This window comes from Triturus cristatus, chromosome 5_2 (genome assembly GCF_964204655.1).
Source record: "Triturus cristatus chromosome 5_2, aTriCri1.1, whole genome shotgun sequence".
In the NCBI taxonomy this organism is placed as follows: domain Eukaryota; kingdom Metazoa; phylum Chordata; class Amphibia; order Caudata; family Salamandridae; genus Triturus; species Triturus cristatus.
The window spans coordinates 890061102-890079318 of NC_140588.1; the positions used below are offsets into that span (position 1 = coordinate 890061102).

General features: G+C 45.1%; 1 protein-coding gene across 3 annotated transcripts in view; it reads right to left on the reverse strand.

The window, feature by feature from the left end:
- Positions 1-18217, reverse strand: part of RADX (RPA1 related single stranded DNA binding protein, X-linked) — a 529236-nt gene that overhangs the window by 385585 nt on the left and 125434 nt on the right. For all 3 annotated transcript variants that reach the window (XM_085608034.1, XM_085608035.1, XM_085608033.1), the window contains exon 2: positions 1192-1334. In XM_085608034.1, coding sequence (XP_085464160.1) covers positions 1192-1334 — 143 coding nt within the window. The remainder of the gene's footprint in view (positions 1-1191; positions 1335-18217) is intronic.

Sequence of the window (18217 nt, forward strand, 5' to 3'; positions counted from 1 at the left end):
GTAATTGGGTGTTGGTCCAGCACGTGCGGGTAGAATCAGCGGAACTGGCAGGGGGTCTGGCCCTCGGCACGGTCCAGGCGCGGACGGGCGCAGACGGGCTTGCCTTAGGCGCGCCTTCGGCGCGCAAACGGCGCACCCGCTGCGCTTCCTGCCCTGGCACATAATAAAGGAGAAGGAAGGGGCGTGGCCTCAAGGGGGCGTGGCTAGCTTGCACGCCTGCGATGGCGGCCGCTGGAAATGAGGCAAACAATTACCGCGACAGCGTTCAATCGGCTGCGTGGCAAAAAGGTAGGATGCAAATTTCGGTCAGCAGTGACAAGTTATTTCATCCACACAGTAAAATACAAAGTGTTGCAATTTTAAAAATAGCGCGTACCGCCAGAGCCCGCCTTCCGCCTCAGGTCTGGGATCAGATTCTGAGTGTCAGTTTCAGAGCGGCGCTTTATATATGACAGGGGGCGTGGCCTCAAGGGGGCGTGGCTAGCTTGCACGCCTGCGATGGCGGCCGCTGGAAATGAGGCAAACAATTACCGCGACAGCGTTCAATCGGCTGCGTGGCAAAAAGGTAGGATGCAAATTTCGGTCAGCAGTGACAAGTTATTTCATCCACACAGTAAAATACAAAGTGTTGCAATTTTAAAAATAGCGCGTACCGCCAGAGCCCGGCTTCCGCCTCAGGTCTGGGATCAGATTCCCTACAGTGGATGCATTAGTCCACTGCGCCACCAGACTCGGCATATCCACTAGTTTCTGACTTGAGAATACAGCCCATAGTACCTAGTCTGGTACACTCAAAAAATTGTATATACAGTTACTTTATGACATTACTGATTATCTTTTCAAGCATTGCTTAATTTCACTAAATATTTGCACTTATTTTATTTTGGGTACGTTTTGTGGAAAAAAAATGTACAGCCTTACTGCTATTTCAGAACTCTAATGCAAGATTACCATTAGCATTTAAACAAATTAATTTCAAATTTCTTAAAAAACGGTTTATGAACCGGTCATACTCCCACTGTGACCTTTCCAAAATTCTTTACGCAGTGAATATATACACAATCACAAAAACGCAGTATTTAACTCTAAATTGTCACGCATACTCACACAGACATACACAAACAACGTGGCAACTTGCTTGCACATCGTGCTTTTTGGGGGAAAGACCGCAAATCTATAAGTTTTGTTTACCTGGTAAGGTACATCAGGTTTCCTCCTTTTTTTCCCAAAATATACAAGTCTTGATTTGAGTATAATTTTTACGAGCAAAGGGGGAAATGATTTTCTGTTTCTCCAGGTCATTTCCAAATCGGACAAAGAGAGGATCTTGAAAGCTAGAAGACAAAAATAAAATAGATTTCAACTGTATTCTTTGGCCTACAGAAAAAATAAAACCACCAATCAAAGCCTCTGAATCACGGAAACACTCGTGAAACACAACAGAGAGGGGTGTAAGGGGTGTGTTGCCAGTGCAAAACCATTTTGCAACTTTAGTAATGTGAATTACGCATCACTATTCAGTCACAATCCATAATACAGAAATGTTGTTGCACCAAACCCAAAATGAGAAAATAGATTATGGAACCAAAGCTGAACATACACAATGTATTATTTTCTTATAAAATCAATTTATGTGTGTGCACGTTTTAATTAAATATGCGAAACACCTTTTGTTAACCACTTAACTTCTAGTGACACCTGCCAAAAGAGGTTGCTTTAATACGTGTGCTCTCAGTGTACATGCCACAACAAAAAGACATGAAGCCCTCTTATGGATTAGTTTAGGTTGGTTACGTATTACCAGGGCCAGCTTTAGCTCTGTTGGCGCCCGGTGCTGCAATGCTTGTTGGCGCCCCCCAATTACCTCATTCCCTACAAATTCCCTCAATGCCAACCTCCAACAGTGCCCCTCAAGTCTCCCCAACTACTCTCTCTCATATGCATGCCTTTTGATTTATAGCTCTACTTAACCAGAGTAGGGTGTCTGAGACTTTTACCTCGTACACACACCGTGCAGAGACAATTAAATCATAGGTGTGTAAATAAGTCGCTGGGAAATGTTACATAAGACAAAGGACTACAAGCTGCAGGCGTCACTAGTAGGCAGTAGGTTTAAGAGTGCTTGGCTGCATAATCCCTGTGGCCCTGCCAATACTTTGCGGTTTACATGCAGTTCTTTGATGGCATTTAATAGCTAACTGTAATATTATAGGATTGAAACTTATAAACTCCAATTAACAAAAGCATCTCGCCGACAAAAGCAGTAACCTGCTGAACTATCTACAATAACTGCACTGTAGTGATCTGCATGGTATACTGGATTTGCAACAGGAATATTAGCCCTGTGCATCACTTTATGAAAAGCCACAGCTTCCACTAGACAAAATTCCATCTCTCTACAGCAGGCCCAGTATTCACCAGAGTTATCTTGCCATTTTTATGTTGCCTCAACACTGCTGAAGGCAAGGAACTCTGCAGCAGGTGCTTTTCCATCCAAAATATATTTGAAAATTCGGTGCCCCGGCACAGTGGCACCAGTCGCACTGCCCTGAAGCTGTCCCTGCATATTAAAGCTTTGCATTCCTATTTAAACGGACACCGCCTGCTGTTAGCTTTGCTGCCCACACTATCAACATGACCCTGGTGTCTGTGGTTAAGATTTGATAAATGGTGCGAGATGACTCCGTGTTAGCAGGGGCAATATTTCTCTCCCCGGTATTTCTTTATTAGTCTCATGCATTGTATAACTGTAGCACTGGCTCATTTCAACAAACAATTGGACCAACGCACCAGATAACAACCAATAGTAAAAGGAAAGCCCGGAACTTGATTTGGAATTGTACGAACCAACCTATCAATAACTAGGCCTGTTCGCAAAATTCCTTTCCATTTTTAGACACCACTTTTTGCAAATGGAAACTTTGTATCACAGGCCCTGTTTTTTCATCACAGTTTTTACAACGCTAAGATTTTTCATTGTTTTGGCCATGCATTAATTCATAAAGTCAAAATATAATGAATGAAAAACATGGGTTAGAGGGAAAGCTAATTTAGGAACAGGGGTTACCTGTACCACTTGAACTTCTGGTTATCTATAGTCTAGGATTTTTAGGGAATTTTACAAAATGTGTTTTTTTTGCACCTTTACAATTGGAAGCCAAATAATTTAGGGAAATTCAGTGCATAACAACAAGTGTTCTACTCTCATTGCCAATTTTTTTCCAATAAAAGCAGTACCCCACCTGTGTAAGTGGGTCTATCATAAGGTATATGACACACAAAAAACACCTTTGCAACATCAAATTTTATATTAGAATTACATCAGTCTCATGGATGGAATAGGTGCGGCATCTGGGTTTGGTGTTCTTCCGAGTTTCAATCATTTTTTTAATTGATATACAAGTGGTAATCCAAGGAGGTATGGCTTTTGATGATCCCACAAAGTTAGGCCAAGATCACAGACGTTTTGTAGTCGCCATCTTGGAAAACTCCCTGCATCACAGCACAAGCTGTGGAATATTTTTGCTTAGTGACAACCTTCGTCTCCGCAGAGACAAACACGGTTTATACTTGTGTATGGGTGGTATGTGGAAAGAGTGGCACTGCCTGTTTGATATTTTGAAAGGTTCCGGTGTGTGAGATCCTACTCAGATTTTAAATTACTCAAATTCTGTGCTGACACTCATTGCACCCATCACAGGTGTAATGCATGCACATTCAGCATGCTAGCTCTAGTAGCTGCCTCCAAGATTGTCATGGGAGAAAGTACAATATTTTGTCTTAACTGCAAACAAGGATGCTCACTCAAAATGGGAGTCTACGCAGCTGTTAGAATTTTCTCAGCTAGAGTGAATTGTTTCTCAGCTGCTGAATATAAATGCAATTTATAGGTTATGGGTGGTGCTTTTTCCCTGTTAAATAAAACATTTATGTACACTGATGTGCTTGGAATAACTCAGATAATTCATTTTTTTATGTCACGTCTGTAAATATTTTAATTTCCAACACATCTACCTATTGCACGCATAAGACTGCTTTACACGCATCTATCCAATTCTTGTCATAAAAAGGTGGGTGACATTAAATCATATAAATTCTTCACCGCTCAGCGTATCATGGCAGATAAGTCACAACAAAATTAAAGAACACAGTGAAAGATTATGTTTTTCAAAGTATTTGGGGGTTGCAAAGCAGCACATTTCTGCATATGGTGCCAGTCCTTTTTAGCCTTCACTGGATAGTTCACATCCTAAAAAGGTTACACTAAGTGCAGCAATCTTTGATCTGAGGAATTTTATATTTATGATGACCTAAAGAAGTTACAAACCTACTATTCAGTCCTGCCTTTCTAAATATTCACCTCAGTGAAATACAGATCACCAATATATGTCACTACGTCGTGATTGTCCTGAAGAATCGCCATTATTCTCACTATGAATACATCTGAACTGTGTTCTCTCTCTATGGTGATCTTGTATACACATCACCGAAAGTGAACACCATTTCATTTTGTGATTCAGGCGCCATATTGTGACTAAATAACCCATTGTGGTAATAAGATTCTTCTAATATTTTTTCCTGACCAAATTCATCATCAGTCTAGTACTGTAAGCATTTTTTGCACTGCTTGTGTATATGTGAGGGACCCATATTTTTATAGTCGAGCACAATAGGATATGTCTGGTTTGACAACCTGAAAGAGAGAAATGTTCATAGTTGAATAATATGGTATTATCACTCCCTCATACGGCAACTGTGTCAGAATTTATTTTTTATTACACTTTGCCTCTGGCTTCAATGAATATTGAGCTTGTACCTATCGGTCACTCAGAAGGGGAAACATTGGTGGCACAGATTCTTTTTCCTTTTCATCTTTGCTATCTATACAGTGCGGGAGTTTGAATTAAAGCCCACTTACACTCATATTTATCCCAGAGATTCTAAGCACCAGGGAAGAGAATACGTTCAATATTGCATCCTCCCTACAGGATGTGTCCCCTTACAAGAGATGCAGGCTAATCATTCTCAGATAGGACTTCAAAGTATCTGACAAGTACGATCAGAAATCTACTTTTATAGTGTGCGATATGTCATCTTCCGTTTGGTGATTCCTAAACCTCCGGTCCAGAAAAACACTCTCCCCAGCAGCTCCGCCTCACCGCCGCAGCCTCGAGTCCAGAGCCCGCCAGGTTGCGTATCCTGACTTCGCTCGCTTTTACATTGACTGTGCTTAATTGTCTATTCTGTTCTTATTTGTCTTTTTCTGTTACCTGCTCCCTGGTTCTCCTACAGTTGTGCTTTTTCCTCCCTCTTGGGATTTGCTTTTTCTCAGCCCGATTTTCCCGCCGCTGTTGCCCCTGCGGTCCCTCCCACCCCATCACAGCCTCCGCGCCCGCCTCCCGCCTCGGATCCCGCCCCTTCCCCTACTTATGGCGACTGCGCCGCTGGCGCACCACAGGCGCGCCTAAGGAAAACCCATCTGCGCCCGTCCGCAACCGGACCGCGATCAGCGCCAGGAACCCTGGTTCTCCTAGACCCCACCGCTATGACTCAGCCACCCTCCACGCTCTCACCCACGGAGGCCACGCCGACTGCGTAAGATCATTGCCAACCACGACCCACGGGCAGTTCTCGAGCAGACCCTGCCGAAGATCCTTCACAGTCGACAAGGCTCCCGCAGCCGCCGAAGGGCCACCTACTCCACGCTCCACCGAAACCCTGACGTGCATCCTTCTCAACGTGCACCCCTGCACCGACATGCTCTCGCCTGATGTCGCATTCTTCACGGAATGCTCGACCAACGCCACCTCCAGCCCTGACATCGCCACGGCCATCCCAGGCGGATACAAGATCCAGAGAAAGGACTGCCCATACCGCCCGGGATGAGGACTTGCTATCGCACACAAGACCCCCCTTCAACTCTCCACATCCAGAACGAGTGACCCCCACTCCAACACAGAACACCTCCACTTCCAGATCTAGACCAGCCCCAGGACCACGCTAAGCGGCAGCCTCATTTACAGACCGCCAGGACCTCGTGCCCAGCCCGCAACCACCATCGCCGAGCTCGCCGTACCCCACACCATCCCCTCCACGGACTACATTCTACTCGGGGACCTGAACTTCCACCTCGACAACAGCAACAACCCCGACTCCACCACTCTCCTAGAGAACCTCGCCAACCTAGGACTGAAGCAGCTAGTTAGCACACCCACCCACAGAGCGGGTCACACCCTCTACCCCATTTCGCGGGAGGATCAAACATCCATTTCAGCCACACCACCTAGCCCCCCTGGACGGACCACCACTGTGTCCATTTCACTTTCAACTCCCCCACCGCACCCAGGCCCGCCCCAGGCCCGCCGCGATGAAACTGGGGGAAGGTCACTGAGGAACACCTCAACACCGCCCTCCTCCAAGACCCCACCCCCCAGCACCACGACCGACACCAACGCCGCAGCCAGGGTATTTCACCGCTGGGTCTCCTGCTGCGCCGACAAGCTGGCACCTCCCCGCCACCCCGCCAAACAATGCCCTCCGAAGGCCGCCTGGTTCAACACAGAACTTCAAGACGCCAGACGCTCCTACAGATGCCTAGAGAAAACCTGGTGAAACCAGAAAACCACAGAAGCACGGAACAACCACAAGAGCGCCCTGAAGGAATACCACCCGCTTCCAAGAGACACCAAACGGACCTTCATAAGAGACAAAGTCAAGACCAACACAACCAACGTCAAGGAACTGTTCAACGTCATTCAGCAGTTCGCAAAGCCCACCTGCGAAACCATGGACATCACACCCTCCCAGTAACCCTGCGACAAACTCAGCTCCTACTTCCACCTGAAGATCAAGGCCCTCTACGACAACTTCAGCGAACCAGCACAAGACAGCACCCCACTACCGCAGAGAAGCCAACCATCACGTCCTGGGACCCCGCGTCCCTCGAACACATCACCGCAACCATGAAGAAAAGTCATTCAGGAGCCCCAACGGACCCCTGTCCCACTCACATCTTCCACAGGGCCGTTGCTGTCATCGCACCCGAACTAGGACGGATGATCAACTCCTTCCTCAGATCCGGCATCTGCCCAGACGACTGGAAACCTGCTGAGGTGAAACCCCCCTCCTCAAGAAAACAATGGCCGACCCAACGGACCTGAAAAACTACCGACCCATCTCTCTCCTCCCCTTTGCAGCCAAAGTCACCTAGAGACTCGTGAACGCCCAGCTGACCGCCTTCATCGAAGAGAACTCCATCCTAGACGCTTCCCAGTCTGGCTTCCGCAGCAATCACAGCACCAAGACCACCCTCCTTGCCGCCACCGACAACATCCGCATGCTGCTAGACCAGAGACACACCGCGGCGCTCATCCTTACGGACCTCTCCACACCGACACAGTCTCACATCGCATGCTAGCCACCAGACTCAACGACGCAGGGATACAAGGAGTCGCCCTTGACTGGATCCAATCCTTCCTCTCCGGCAGAACCCAGAGGATCAGACTTCCCCCCCCCCCCCCCAACCCCCTGTTCCTCTCCGAACCCGCTGATATCAACTGCGGAGTACCCCAAGGGTCATCACTCAGCCCGACGCTCTTCAACATCTACATGGCCCCCATCGCCGCCATCGTCAGAAAGCATGGGCTCAGCATCGTATCCTATGCCGACGACACCCAGCTCATCCTCTCCCACACGAAGAACCCCGAAGACACCAGACTCTGCTTCCAGGAAGGAATGAGGAACGTAGCAGACTGGATGAAGTACAGCTGCCTGAAGCTCAACTCAGAGAAGACCGAGGTCCTCATCCTCAGACCCTGCACCTCCACCTGGGACAACACCTGGTGGCCCTCCGCCCTCGGGAGCCCTCCACCCTGACAGACCACGCTCGGAACCTCAGCATCATCCTTGAGTCCTCCCTCTCCTTGAACCGCCAGATCAACGCCGTTGAGTCCACCAGTTTCAACTGCCTCCGCATCCTCCGTAAGACCTTCAAATGGATCCCCCCCCCCCCCCGACTGCAGAAGGACCGCCACCCACTCACTCATAACCAGCAGACTGGACTACAGCAACGACCCTCTACGCCGGAATCAACAAAACTCTTCTACACAAACTCCAAACCATCCAGAACGCCGCAGCCAGACTCTTCCTAGGGACACCACGCTACGAGCACATGACCCAACACCTACGAGGCCTCAACTGGATCCCCGTCGAGAAGAGGGTCACCTTCAAACTCCTCACCCACGCCTACAAATCCCTCAACATCATCGGACCCAAATACCTCAACGACAGAGTATGCTTCCACGTACCCAAGACGAACCTCCGCTCCGCCGACCTTGCCCTGGCAGAGGTCCCCCGCATCCGCAGAAACAGAACCGGCGGGAGAGCCTCCTCCTACATCACAGCCAAGACCTGGAACGAGCTCCATGTTAACATCAGATGCTTCCCGATCCTGCTCACGTTCAGGAAGGACCTCAAGACCTGGCTCTTCGACTGATCCGGATCTGCTCCCACCCCTTTCCCCAGCGCCTTTAGACCCTCATGGATGAGTAGCACGCTCTACAAACCCGATTGATTGTTTTCTGCATTACAAATTCTGTTTGCAAAATTTAAGTCAGCTTGCAGTTTCTATTTAAATGTATTCATTAGTAGGATTCATGATTAGATTCTCTTTGAGTCTAACAAACTATTATTACTCTTGCTGCGCGGTCCAGAAGCACTGCTGCCCAAGTTCCTTTACCCAGAAGTTTCTTATTCTCCTAGGCTTGTTTCTCTTTTTAGTTGTCAAGTCATCGTTTTCTTTAAAAAACAAGTTTTGAATCCAAACCTTCCTCCTCCTTCACACTGTAGTCTGTGACAGAAGACTGCTAATTTTCAGCTTTTTGGTCTTTTCTCCATTGCTCAGTTTGGCCATTTCTTTCCACGGAGAGTATTTCTCCGAGAACCTACTCTCTCCAAAGTGCTGTGAAGAACAGCAAATAGTATACCAATATCATTAGGGCTTCCTTATTTTATCCCAGCACCTCAAATATAACCGTCCCCACTGGACTCCTGCTTTGGTAGAAATGCAGTACATGTTTACAACTTAGCCTTCTGCTTCTTTTTCCCCATCAGAAGGTGTTAGTTTCTTTTGCACTGCATCTCAGCATAGGGCATTATTCAAGTCTCAACTTTTCAAGGTATATATTTCACAAATACATTTTAGGTTGTTCCAGCTCAGGTAGTGATATAGTGGCAAGATGCTGGCACAAATGGGCAACAATGCAGCTTCCCTCATTAATGTTACTAAGAACTATTGAAGACATGGATTAAGGTTACCCATACATTTCATACCAGGCAGAGCAGCCTCGTGTTCATTTTGCACTTGTTTTAGAACATCTGGCAAACTCGCATTAGGGGGGTGTACCACAGTTGGCATATATGCTAGCAAAAAAGGCGTCTTCCCAAGTAAAGGCACATAGTAAATATTCTACATTTATCTTGGCTTGTTGGTTTGTTGTATGGGGCTGTTGTAATTCTAATTAAGTCTTAGTAATTAGTTTTTTAATAAGCAATCAAAAATGGGATTTCATTTTGCTTAATGTGTACTTTACCCATTAATGCATTCATAGTCGGTGGACTTATTCTCTCTGTTGGACATCCTTGTGCGAATACTTAAGTCCCCTTAGCCAATTTGAGCATGCAGCAGTTTACTTCCTTTTGTAAATTTTTTCCTGATCTCACAAAAAGTTTCTTAATTCAGATTATACGAAAGCTGGGGATTAGAACCTCGAGATTAGCTCGTGTACTGGTAACAACTTGACTCTCCATCTAACTTTGTCAACATTTTTTCTTTCCTTATATGAGCCATTAGCAGAAGGAAATCATTAATGGTTTAACACGAAGGCCTTATCTTATGTTATGATGGATGTAATTCGCACTTTATTGAACCAGTTTAGTGATTTTGGCACTATGTTCTGCGCTTTATATGTATTAACCTGTTATGCAAGGTAATAGTGTGTGTATGCCATTTACTGTTTTGACTCATTAATTAAATCATGCAACTGTGGAGAATTGCGTGTTGTTGGTTTTTACTATACAGTTTTTTTTTTAATGTATGCTCTCGAAAGTGTTGGTGATAGATTTTTGTTTTGTGTGTGTTTTTATGGTCACATTTGTGTCTGAAATAAAGTGATGTGACATGGACTTACGCCCCAACCTTAGTTGCTACCATCTATAATATGTACTGAACCGACAGCGAGGAGGGGAGTGGGTTGGATATTGCTGGGGGGTCTAATCACGATGGGGGGCAGGAGAGTTGACCTCAGTAATGTATGCAGCAGACTTTAGTAGTGTACCCGGATTTTTCCCTCACTGAGATACGATTGTAATTGATTCTCCTTTCCCCACTGTACATTTCCCCCCCAGATGCCACCTTTTGTCCTATAAGTCATTGATACTGTCAACGATGTGCCTGCAGATGCTGATTTGATGCCAAATGATTTTTTTTTGTATTTGTAAATTCAAAAAATAAAGTTTATAAAAAAAAAATATGTACTGCCTTAGTCATCTTAATAGTCACCAATTTTCACAACAATTCTCTTAATTATGTGGGTTTATATTTTGTGTAGGATCAATGGACCCATCCTAACTGGCTCCACTAAATGTGGTAATTCCCCACTGAACCATAAACCATATGTTTTCATAAGTTACAGCTATCTCTTGTTTTCGACTGTATATCTTGTGCATGAGCATCTATTGGCTTTTATGTGGCAAAGTGCCAGGTAACAGCCCCATCTGCTGCAAACTCTACCAAGAGTAAAATATTTTAAAAGGAAAAAAGGAAAAGCTGGACTCGTTGTGAATACCAGAACTGCTTGGTCCCCAGTGGCTGGAAACCGGTTGACTATCATTTGATTATTCAATAAACAACTAATATTCGTCCTTATTTGTACAGTCCCATTTGCCATTTTAACAAAATATTCAAAGAGTAATTCAAAGAGCATGCAAAATCCTTTTACTAGTTAAGTGTTCAACAAAGCCTCCAGCAGAATATACTTCTCTCGTCTGAACCAAAGGTGGAAACCTTAATTACAACCGACGACTCGACATTAGTAATAATCGGCAAGTATTTCTGTGTTGCCCCCGACAGTAGTCAAACAACCAGTCTGAGGCTTATACAAATTTTTTGAAAACAGGAACCGTTAGATCCTTCATGGCTCTTTGGCAAGCACAAGTATGGATCAACTAACCAATTCTAGGCTGACGGAACAGACATGCTATGGCCCAAACATTTTCCCTGGACTAACCTATTTGGCATGTAACAATGTTAGAGACTGTCAAGCATATTTTTTTTAAATTGTTGTTGTGAGTTCTAGCATATTGTAGCCGAACGTGCACAGACAGAAAAACCACACTGTTATTTTAAGCCAGTTTTAGTGCAGAATAACGGTTACAAAATTATTGCAAATATCAGTAAAGGAGTAGCAACAACATGTGAGATATAAAGACAATTACATTTGGCAGAATATTACATAATGTGCATTTTAGAATCCTTACATACCTGCTCATAAAGCAGTATTGCCATAATAAGTGTCTTATTTCAACAGAATCAAGACCCGTTCATACCTGTACTTTAAATATGTTTGCCAGTTTGCAGGACTGTCTGCAATGCAAGGCTAAGTGATGTTCTACTGGGAAAAATATAATAAGATGAGCAGCCTCAGATGGACTTAGATAGAGCTCCTTGGCAGTGGTGGAGGAGCGCCGCCCAAATGCTTTTAAGCAGTGCGAAGTAGAAACAAAAATGATAATAACTTTGAGCTGACGAACTCTTGGAGATGCACCTGTGCGCCAGGGAGAGGTACAGAGACATGAGAGGATTGTGGCAGCATTCTCAGCAACCCCAGAAGAATTTCGTTTTTATCTCTACTGATGAAGGATAATATCCAGAAGCACGTGTCTAGAGATTACCAGCACTAACCTGCACCAACTTTGGTGAAACACTTCAACAAAAATTCAAGTAAGAAATTAAACTGAACTGCATTTATCAGGATGCTAAGTGGTGGACTGTGTGGGAGGTGAAGCAGTGTGCTCCCCCTTCTATATGAGGCGTAGCGGTTAGGTAGGGAAGAGAACCCCATGACTCACCATATATTACTATCCTAACCTGGTGCACCCTGTAATTATTGCAGACTTTGTGCCTGTACTCCCATCACAGGCTACGCAGTAATTTCCTGAGCTCCGTGCAGCTCCTGAGGTGCTGAGCGCCTATTCCGGAGACTATGGAAATTCTGAGACTTGTCGGCAAAAGGGCTCTCCTCGCAATGCCCCCAGCCTAGATCCAGTGCCCCTGAATATGGCCAAAACAATTATGCCCCCACTGGCAGAGAGACACCTTGGTACCCGCATACGTAAATTGAGTTGAGTGCATCTGCCCATGAACGTGCGGTGTGGCTACCACATATGCTGTGAAGCTCAGCCCCCTCAGCAAACACCGGGGGCTGAGCGGGAGATGCCGTACCTTTCCTCTTTGGCCATGGAAGACGGGCGCAGCCTTTCTTGCCTGCCCGCCCACAGCAGAACTCTTCCTCTCCTGAGGGTATTGATGGTGGAGACCTCCTTTGGTCTCAAGCGGCCGTTCCTACAGCACACGAGCTGCAGCACGCCGACATAGCATCTCAGAATCGCACTGCTTCTCAGGTTTCCAGCGTCTCTCTTCGGGCCGGCCGTTCCCACCCACCGTGACATCTGTGTAGCGATGAGGCAGGAGGGTGGTGGGGGGGGGGGTCTCCCGACAGATTCCTGCATGTTTGGTGCCGCCACAGCTCACTGCCTGGGGGCAACGTAACCAGAGCTCTGCCTGAAGATCAGTGTGGGACAAGCCGTCCGGGAGAGTTATCCTTGCACCTCAGCTCTTCCCTCACCACACGGCAAGTGCAGCACTGCATGCGATGAGATGCATACAAAAGAGCTCTTTCATGGCAGGGGAAACTCTCCCCATCGGCTGCACGGGGGGCACAGCACTTCTCCATGCTCTAGGCTGCCCAACAAAGCGCTCTCCAGCCTTTAACGCAGCACGATAGAGCGCTCCGTATAGGTTTCCTCAAAACAAGGTGAAGCATTGTCCAGTCCTTCCCCATGTCCAGCTAGGAGCAGCAACTGCAGGCCGTACAACCCCCACACACCTCAAGGGCAGCGCTCCTCACACAGTCCTCAGCCCGCCTTCAAGGCAGGTTACTTTATGATCCAGCAAGGATCTGTCTTGAAGTCTTTTTTATCCCAAGACTTCTAGCAGGTGGCCAGCACACATTAGCCCTTGGGGAGTCCTTCACAAGCAGGATACCACAGGCGGGCAAAAAGAGTCAGTCCTTTTCCTCCACCACAGACAGAAGCAGCAACTGCAGGCTAGCCCATCCCTCACTCAGAAAAGGCAGCGCTCCTCACAGTCCTTCCGCTCTTCTTCCCGCCAGGGTCCTCTTGTTCCTTGAAGTAATCTAAAGTCCTGGGGTTTTAGGTGTAATACTTATACCTCAAATGGTCATTGTTCTTTTTGCTGTAAGGGTCTCAGAAGCCACTTTGCATAGACAAAACCTATTGGCTTTACCAATGCTGGTTTATAGGTTTAGGCTGTAGTCCACCGGCTCAGGCAAATCCTCCACCTAAGTGCCACAAAAGATCTCTTAAGAAAAAGGAGGGGGAGGAGGAAAGAAGGAAGAGGAAAGGAGGAAGAGGAAAGGAGGAGAGGAGGAGGAGGAAAGGAAGAGGAGGAGGAGGAAAGGAAGAGGAGGAGGAGGAAAGGAGGAGAGTGGGGAGAGGGGAGAAGGAGAGGAAGAGGTGGTGGTCTCACAGGTTCAAAACTTGTTAGTCAACTCAACCACTCATTCTTTCAAACTGGATAAAGTGAGGATCTGTTCGGATTTATTAATGTTTGTGTATAGAAATTGCTCTGCATAAAGGCCTTTTAGAAAAAAGTAACATTCTAATCCTAAATTACTAACACTGTTGTAGCACCTACGGAACAAATGCAAATGTTGGCTATATAAAATATTGGGTGTGAGGATCCGATGCACCTAAACAATGGCTGTGTTTTACGGTCCATCCAGGAAGTATGGTGCACACTTCCCTTGCTTGTGTTAGTGCATATGGCGCCCTTGCTACTCCACAGATCCTGTTTGTTGACTTTTTGATTGCACCAATAATAATGATGTGTTTTAGCAGAATCAGAAGGCATCACTGGAGGAAATAAAAACATTACATTGGCAGATCTTTGGCGTACAAGAAAAGCAATGTCTTATATAAAATACAATTTAAAAAACGCCTGACAACCACATTATAGTATGGTCTCAATGGAAATGAAAACAACATAACTGCATTGGTATAATAACATGATATGAACATTAAATATTCCGTCCATGTGGTCATTCAATTTAAAAACATATAAATGCGGCCAACTGTTTAACGCTGCCCTCTGTGTGTTATTACCGCCTTTCTTTTTAGTCTATGATATTTGTGCATTTAAACTTGGTTTGCATCTATGCTGGGTAAATTACAGACATGCAGCGTCTAATTTAAAAAATATTTAAGAAACTCCCAAGTTCGCCGGCGCAGTCCGCCATCGCCTGCTCCGTAATTACACCGTACTGTTTGATATTTTTTCATGGAACATTAAGCGGAGTCAGGTGCCTGCCCCTTCCTGTCGACGCCTATCCCTTAACTGACAGACTCCCACGGACCTTGACAATTTTAATGGCGCCATTCATTAAGTATTACTCTCGCGGAATGACTAGCATAATATTGGCCTGGAGATAGGAACGGGCAGAAGGAATAAATCAAATTAATTTTCCGGGGCAAACTCCCAATTCTGTAAATGACATTCTATACTGTTAGCATTTTAAATGTGACACAAATGGCAGTGAATACCATTTGAAAGCAAAATAGTAGAGAACATGGCTCAGGGTGCATTGTGCGGCATTAAAAACAAGCTAAACACAAGCGCGCTCGCGCCTCGAGCTTAAAGTTAAACAAGAAGCGCAGGCAAAAAGTGAGTGGCCGGGAGAGCAGTGCGCGCTTGGGAGAGCAGTCTGCTAATTTTCAAAGCACATACTCGTGCTTGTGGCGCCGCTGCGCATCCCGCAAGGCGTATGCCGCCACAAGCATGAGTATGTGCTTTGAAAAAGCTGCACGACGGCTTACGGTCTCCTATACAGTGCATGCGCACTGCATAGGCGAGAACTAAAAACCACCTCTACCAAAAGGTCGTTAATAAATTCTGAGTTCAGAGAGCCTAAACTCTATTTTTCTGTCTTGTCCCTAGTGAAAGCTACACACATAAAAATTCTATTGAAGAACCCCAATGAAAAGCCTATGGGACAGACAGCCTTTCAATAGTGAAAAACGAAATACACAGCATTTCACTATCAGGCCATGGCACACACACTAGTACATGTCCTACCATTCACATACACTGCACCCTGCCCATGGGGGTACCTTGGGCCTACCTTCGGGGTGCCTTACATGTAAGGAAAGGATTGGGCCTGGCAAGCGGGTGCACTTGCCAGGACAACATGGCAGTTCTCAACTGCGCACATAGACATTACAGTGATAGGTCCGAGACACATTTAAAGGGCTTCTCATGTAGGTGGCACAACCAGTGCTGCAAGCCTACTAGTAGCATTTGATTTACAGGCCCAGGCACACACTGTGCACTTGACTAGGGACTTACTAGTAAATCAAATATGCCAATCATGGATAACCAATCATTGTCATAATTTATACAGAGGAGTGTATGCACTTTAGTACTGATCAGCAGTGGTAAAGTGCCCTGAATCCTATAGCTAACACAGACAGGGTGAGAAAAATAGGAGGCAAAATGTTTGGGAGTAAACCTGTCAAAAGGGCCAGATGTAACAGCCACACAGACTTTAGTCGACGACAATGCTATACCATCAGCCTTTAGGGAATTTCCAAGTGTCCTTAGTAGGAAGGCAGAAATTGTGATTTCACATCATCGTATAAATGACTACACTATCAACCTCGAGAGACAGTTTAAAATTTCTCATTGTCGCATTTTTATTATTCTTTGAGACTAAATGAAAAAGCAGCACTGGCCTAATTGAAGAATCTGGCAAAAAGATTCTGAAGTTACTCAGTCTCGCTTGCAGGGGAACCCACCTTCAATCCTTGATTAATTGGTGATTATCGTACCTGTATGAATTACAGAGACATCAATGAAATCACAATCAGAAACTGATATCGAATTTCCCAAATCTCCGTTTTATTAGACAAGGTAAAAAATACTACCAAGATTATTTGCAGGCTGCGTCTTAGAGAGACCTCTTATCTCATAAGAATCAAGGGAAAAGATGAATGAGGACTGCCTGTAACACAAAATACGGAGACTGAATATTTTGTCAGGCCCTTCGGTTTATTCAATGCTTCAGCACCATTTTGACATTTCATAAATGATTTGTTTTGTGACATCTTAGACACTTTTGTAGTAATCTACATGGACAAACCTCTTGTATTCCCAGACACTAAAACAATAAAGAATATGTATGAAAAAGGTTATTCTTCGTGTATGGAATTATTATTTGTATGCCAAAGCAGAGAAATGCATCTCTGATGCAGATTAACGATTCTTATTAGGTTCTATTATTTCAGATCACAGCAGTCAAATGGACCCAAATTAGGTGAAACCTGACCGGTAATGTACAAACAGATATAAAGGTTCTTGAGATTTGCAAACTTTTATGCACAGTTTATGGAAGTCTGACAGTGAAGCACACCACTGGCCTAACTAAGAAAGGCCAAGCCTTCTTGTGAGAATATCAGCAATAAGAAGTGTACAAGACATTAAAGGCCACCTTTACATCTGCTCTAAGCTTGATGCTCCTTTATTGTTGTCAGACCATTCTTTGTCAAGAGGGAATACCCCATTACAGCAATTAGGAACAGCTAATTAATCACAAGCCAACAATTCACCAACCTCATAACGATTGTTTGACTGAAAGGTTAATTCAAACCATAGAACAATGCCGGTGGGGTTTCATTTCTAATCATCCAAAGAATTGGGTTAGGCAGAATTCCCTTAAAAGAATGTTTTTACCAAATCTACATAGCTAATTAGGATTTTCTCCCTTTTTTGTGCGAGTTCCATGCCAGGGTCTGGCCTTCATCCCATAAGCATGCCTTCAGTGAAAACTATTACAATATATGGATCACAAATCTTTTATTTGTCAAGGCCACGTACTAAAATCCTAGATTCTTCAATTTCAATGCGTGTTACAGTTTGTCTATGCACAACAGACCTTGCCACACCTGGTATACTATCTCCTCACTGAGTTGTTCTGTTTCCCATTAAAGAAATAGCCTGGAGGGCCACACAGTGAAGCTAATTAAGAACTGGACGAGCCATAATTTCACATTTATAGATTTAAGATGGCTAAATGCACTGGAAGACCAATGTTTGCATCAGAGGTAGCAATAGAGCGTCATCCCGAATTTGAGCATGAAGCAATCTTGGACTCTAGATATAGACAGAGGCCACTGCAATATTGTATAGCTTGGAATTGTTATAGTGAGGCAGACAGATCATGGGAACCAACCTCTTTTGAGCCTCCCTTCCCATGCACTATTACTACACAAGCCTGCAACTAAATCGATAGAGAAGAGGGTTTATTTCGGGAGGGGCAGTGTTAGCAACAGAGGTAAGTAATGGGTCTGAGAACATAAAGATCCCTAGAGAATCACAGAAAAAAAAGCACAGTAAGAAAGTGAGTTGAGGAATCTGAAGGGCTGGTCATGGTTGACTGGGGCAGAGGGATTAGGGGAGCCTTGTAGGTCTGACTAAACATAGAATCAATCAGAGCAAACAAAGTCTTGAGGGAAATCGGGACCTTTCAAGTGAATTTAAGAAGTAGCAGTAACAATGGCCAGTGGTCATGCAATTGCATAGTGGTGCTTTTCCACATTTGTCGGTTGCTCACCATTGTTACCTTTGTCTGTACTTTTGTTGTTATCTTTGTCTGTACTTTTGTTTTTCTTCATTCTGATTCCTTCCCTTCTATAGCTTGTTAACTGATAGATGTCGATATTCTAATACTTTCAGAAGCCATTGCCTCTACTCTGGTGCTGTACGAACTTGCCAGTGTCGTCTTGTGGCATTCTTTAGTCTCAGTATTTCTCTAGCTTATTACCATCATGCTATCATCAGCTCCAGTCTTCAGGCTCTCTGAGTAGC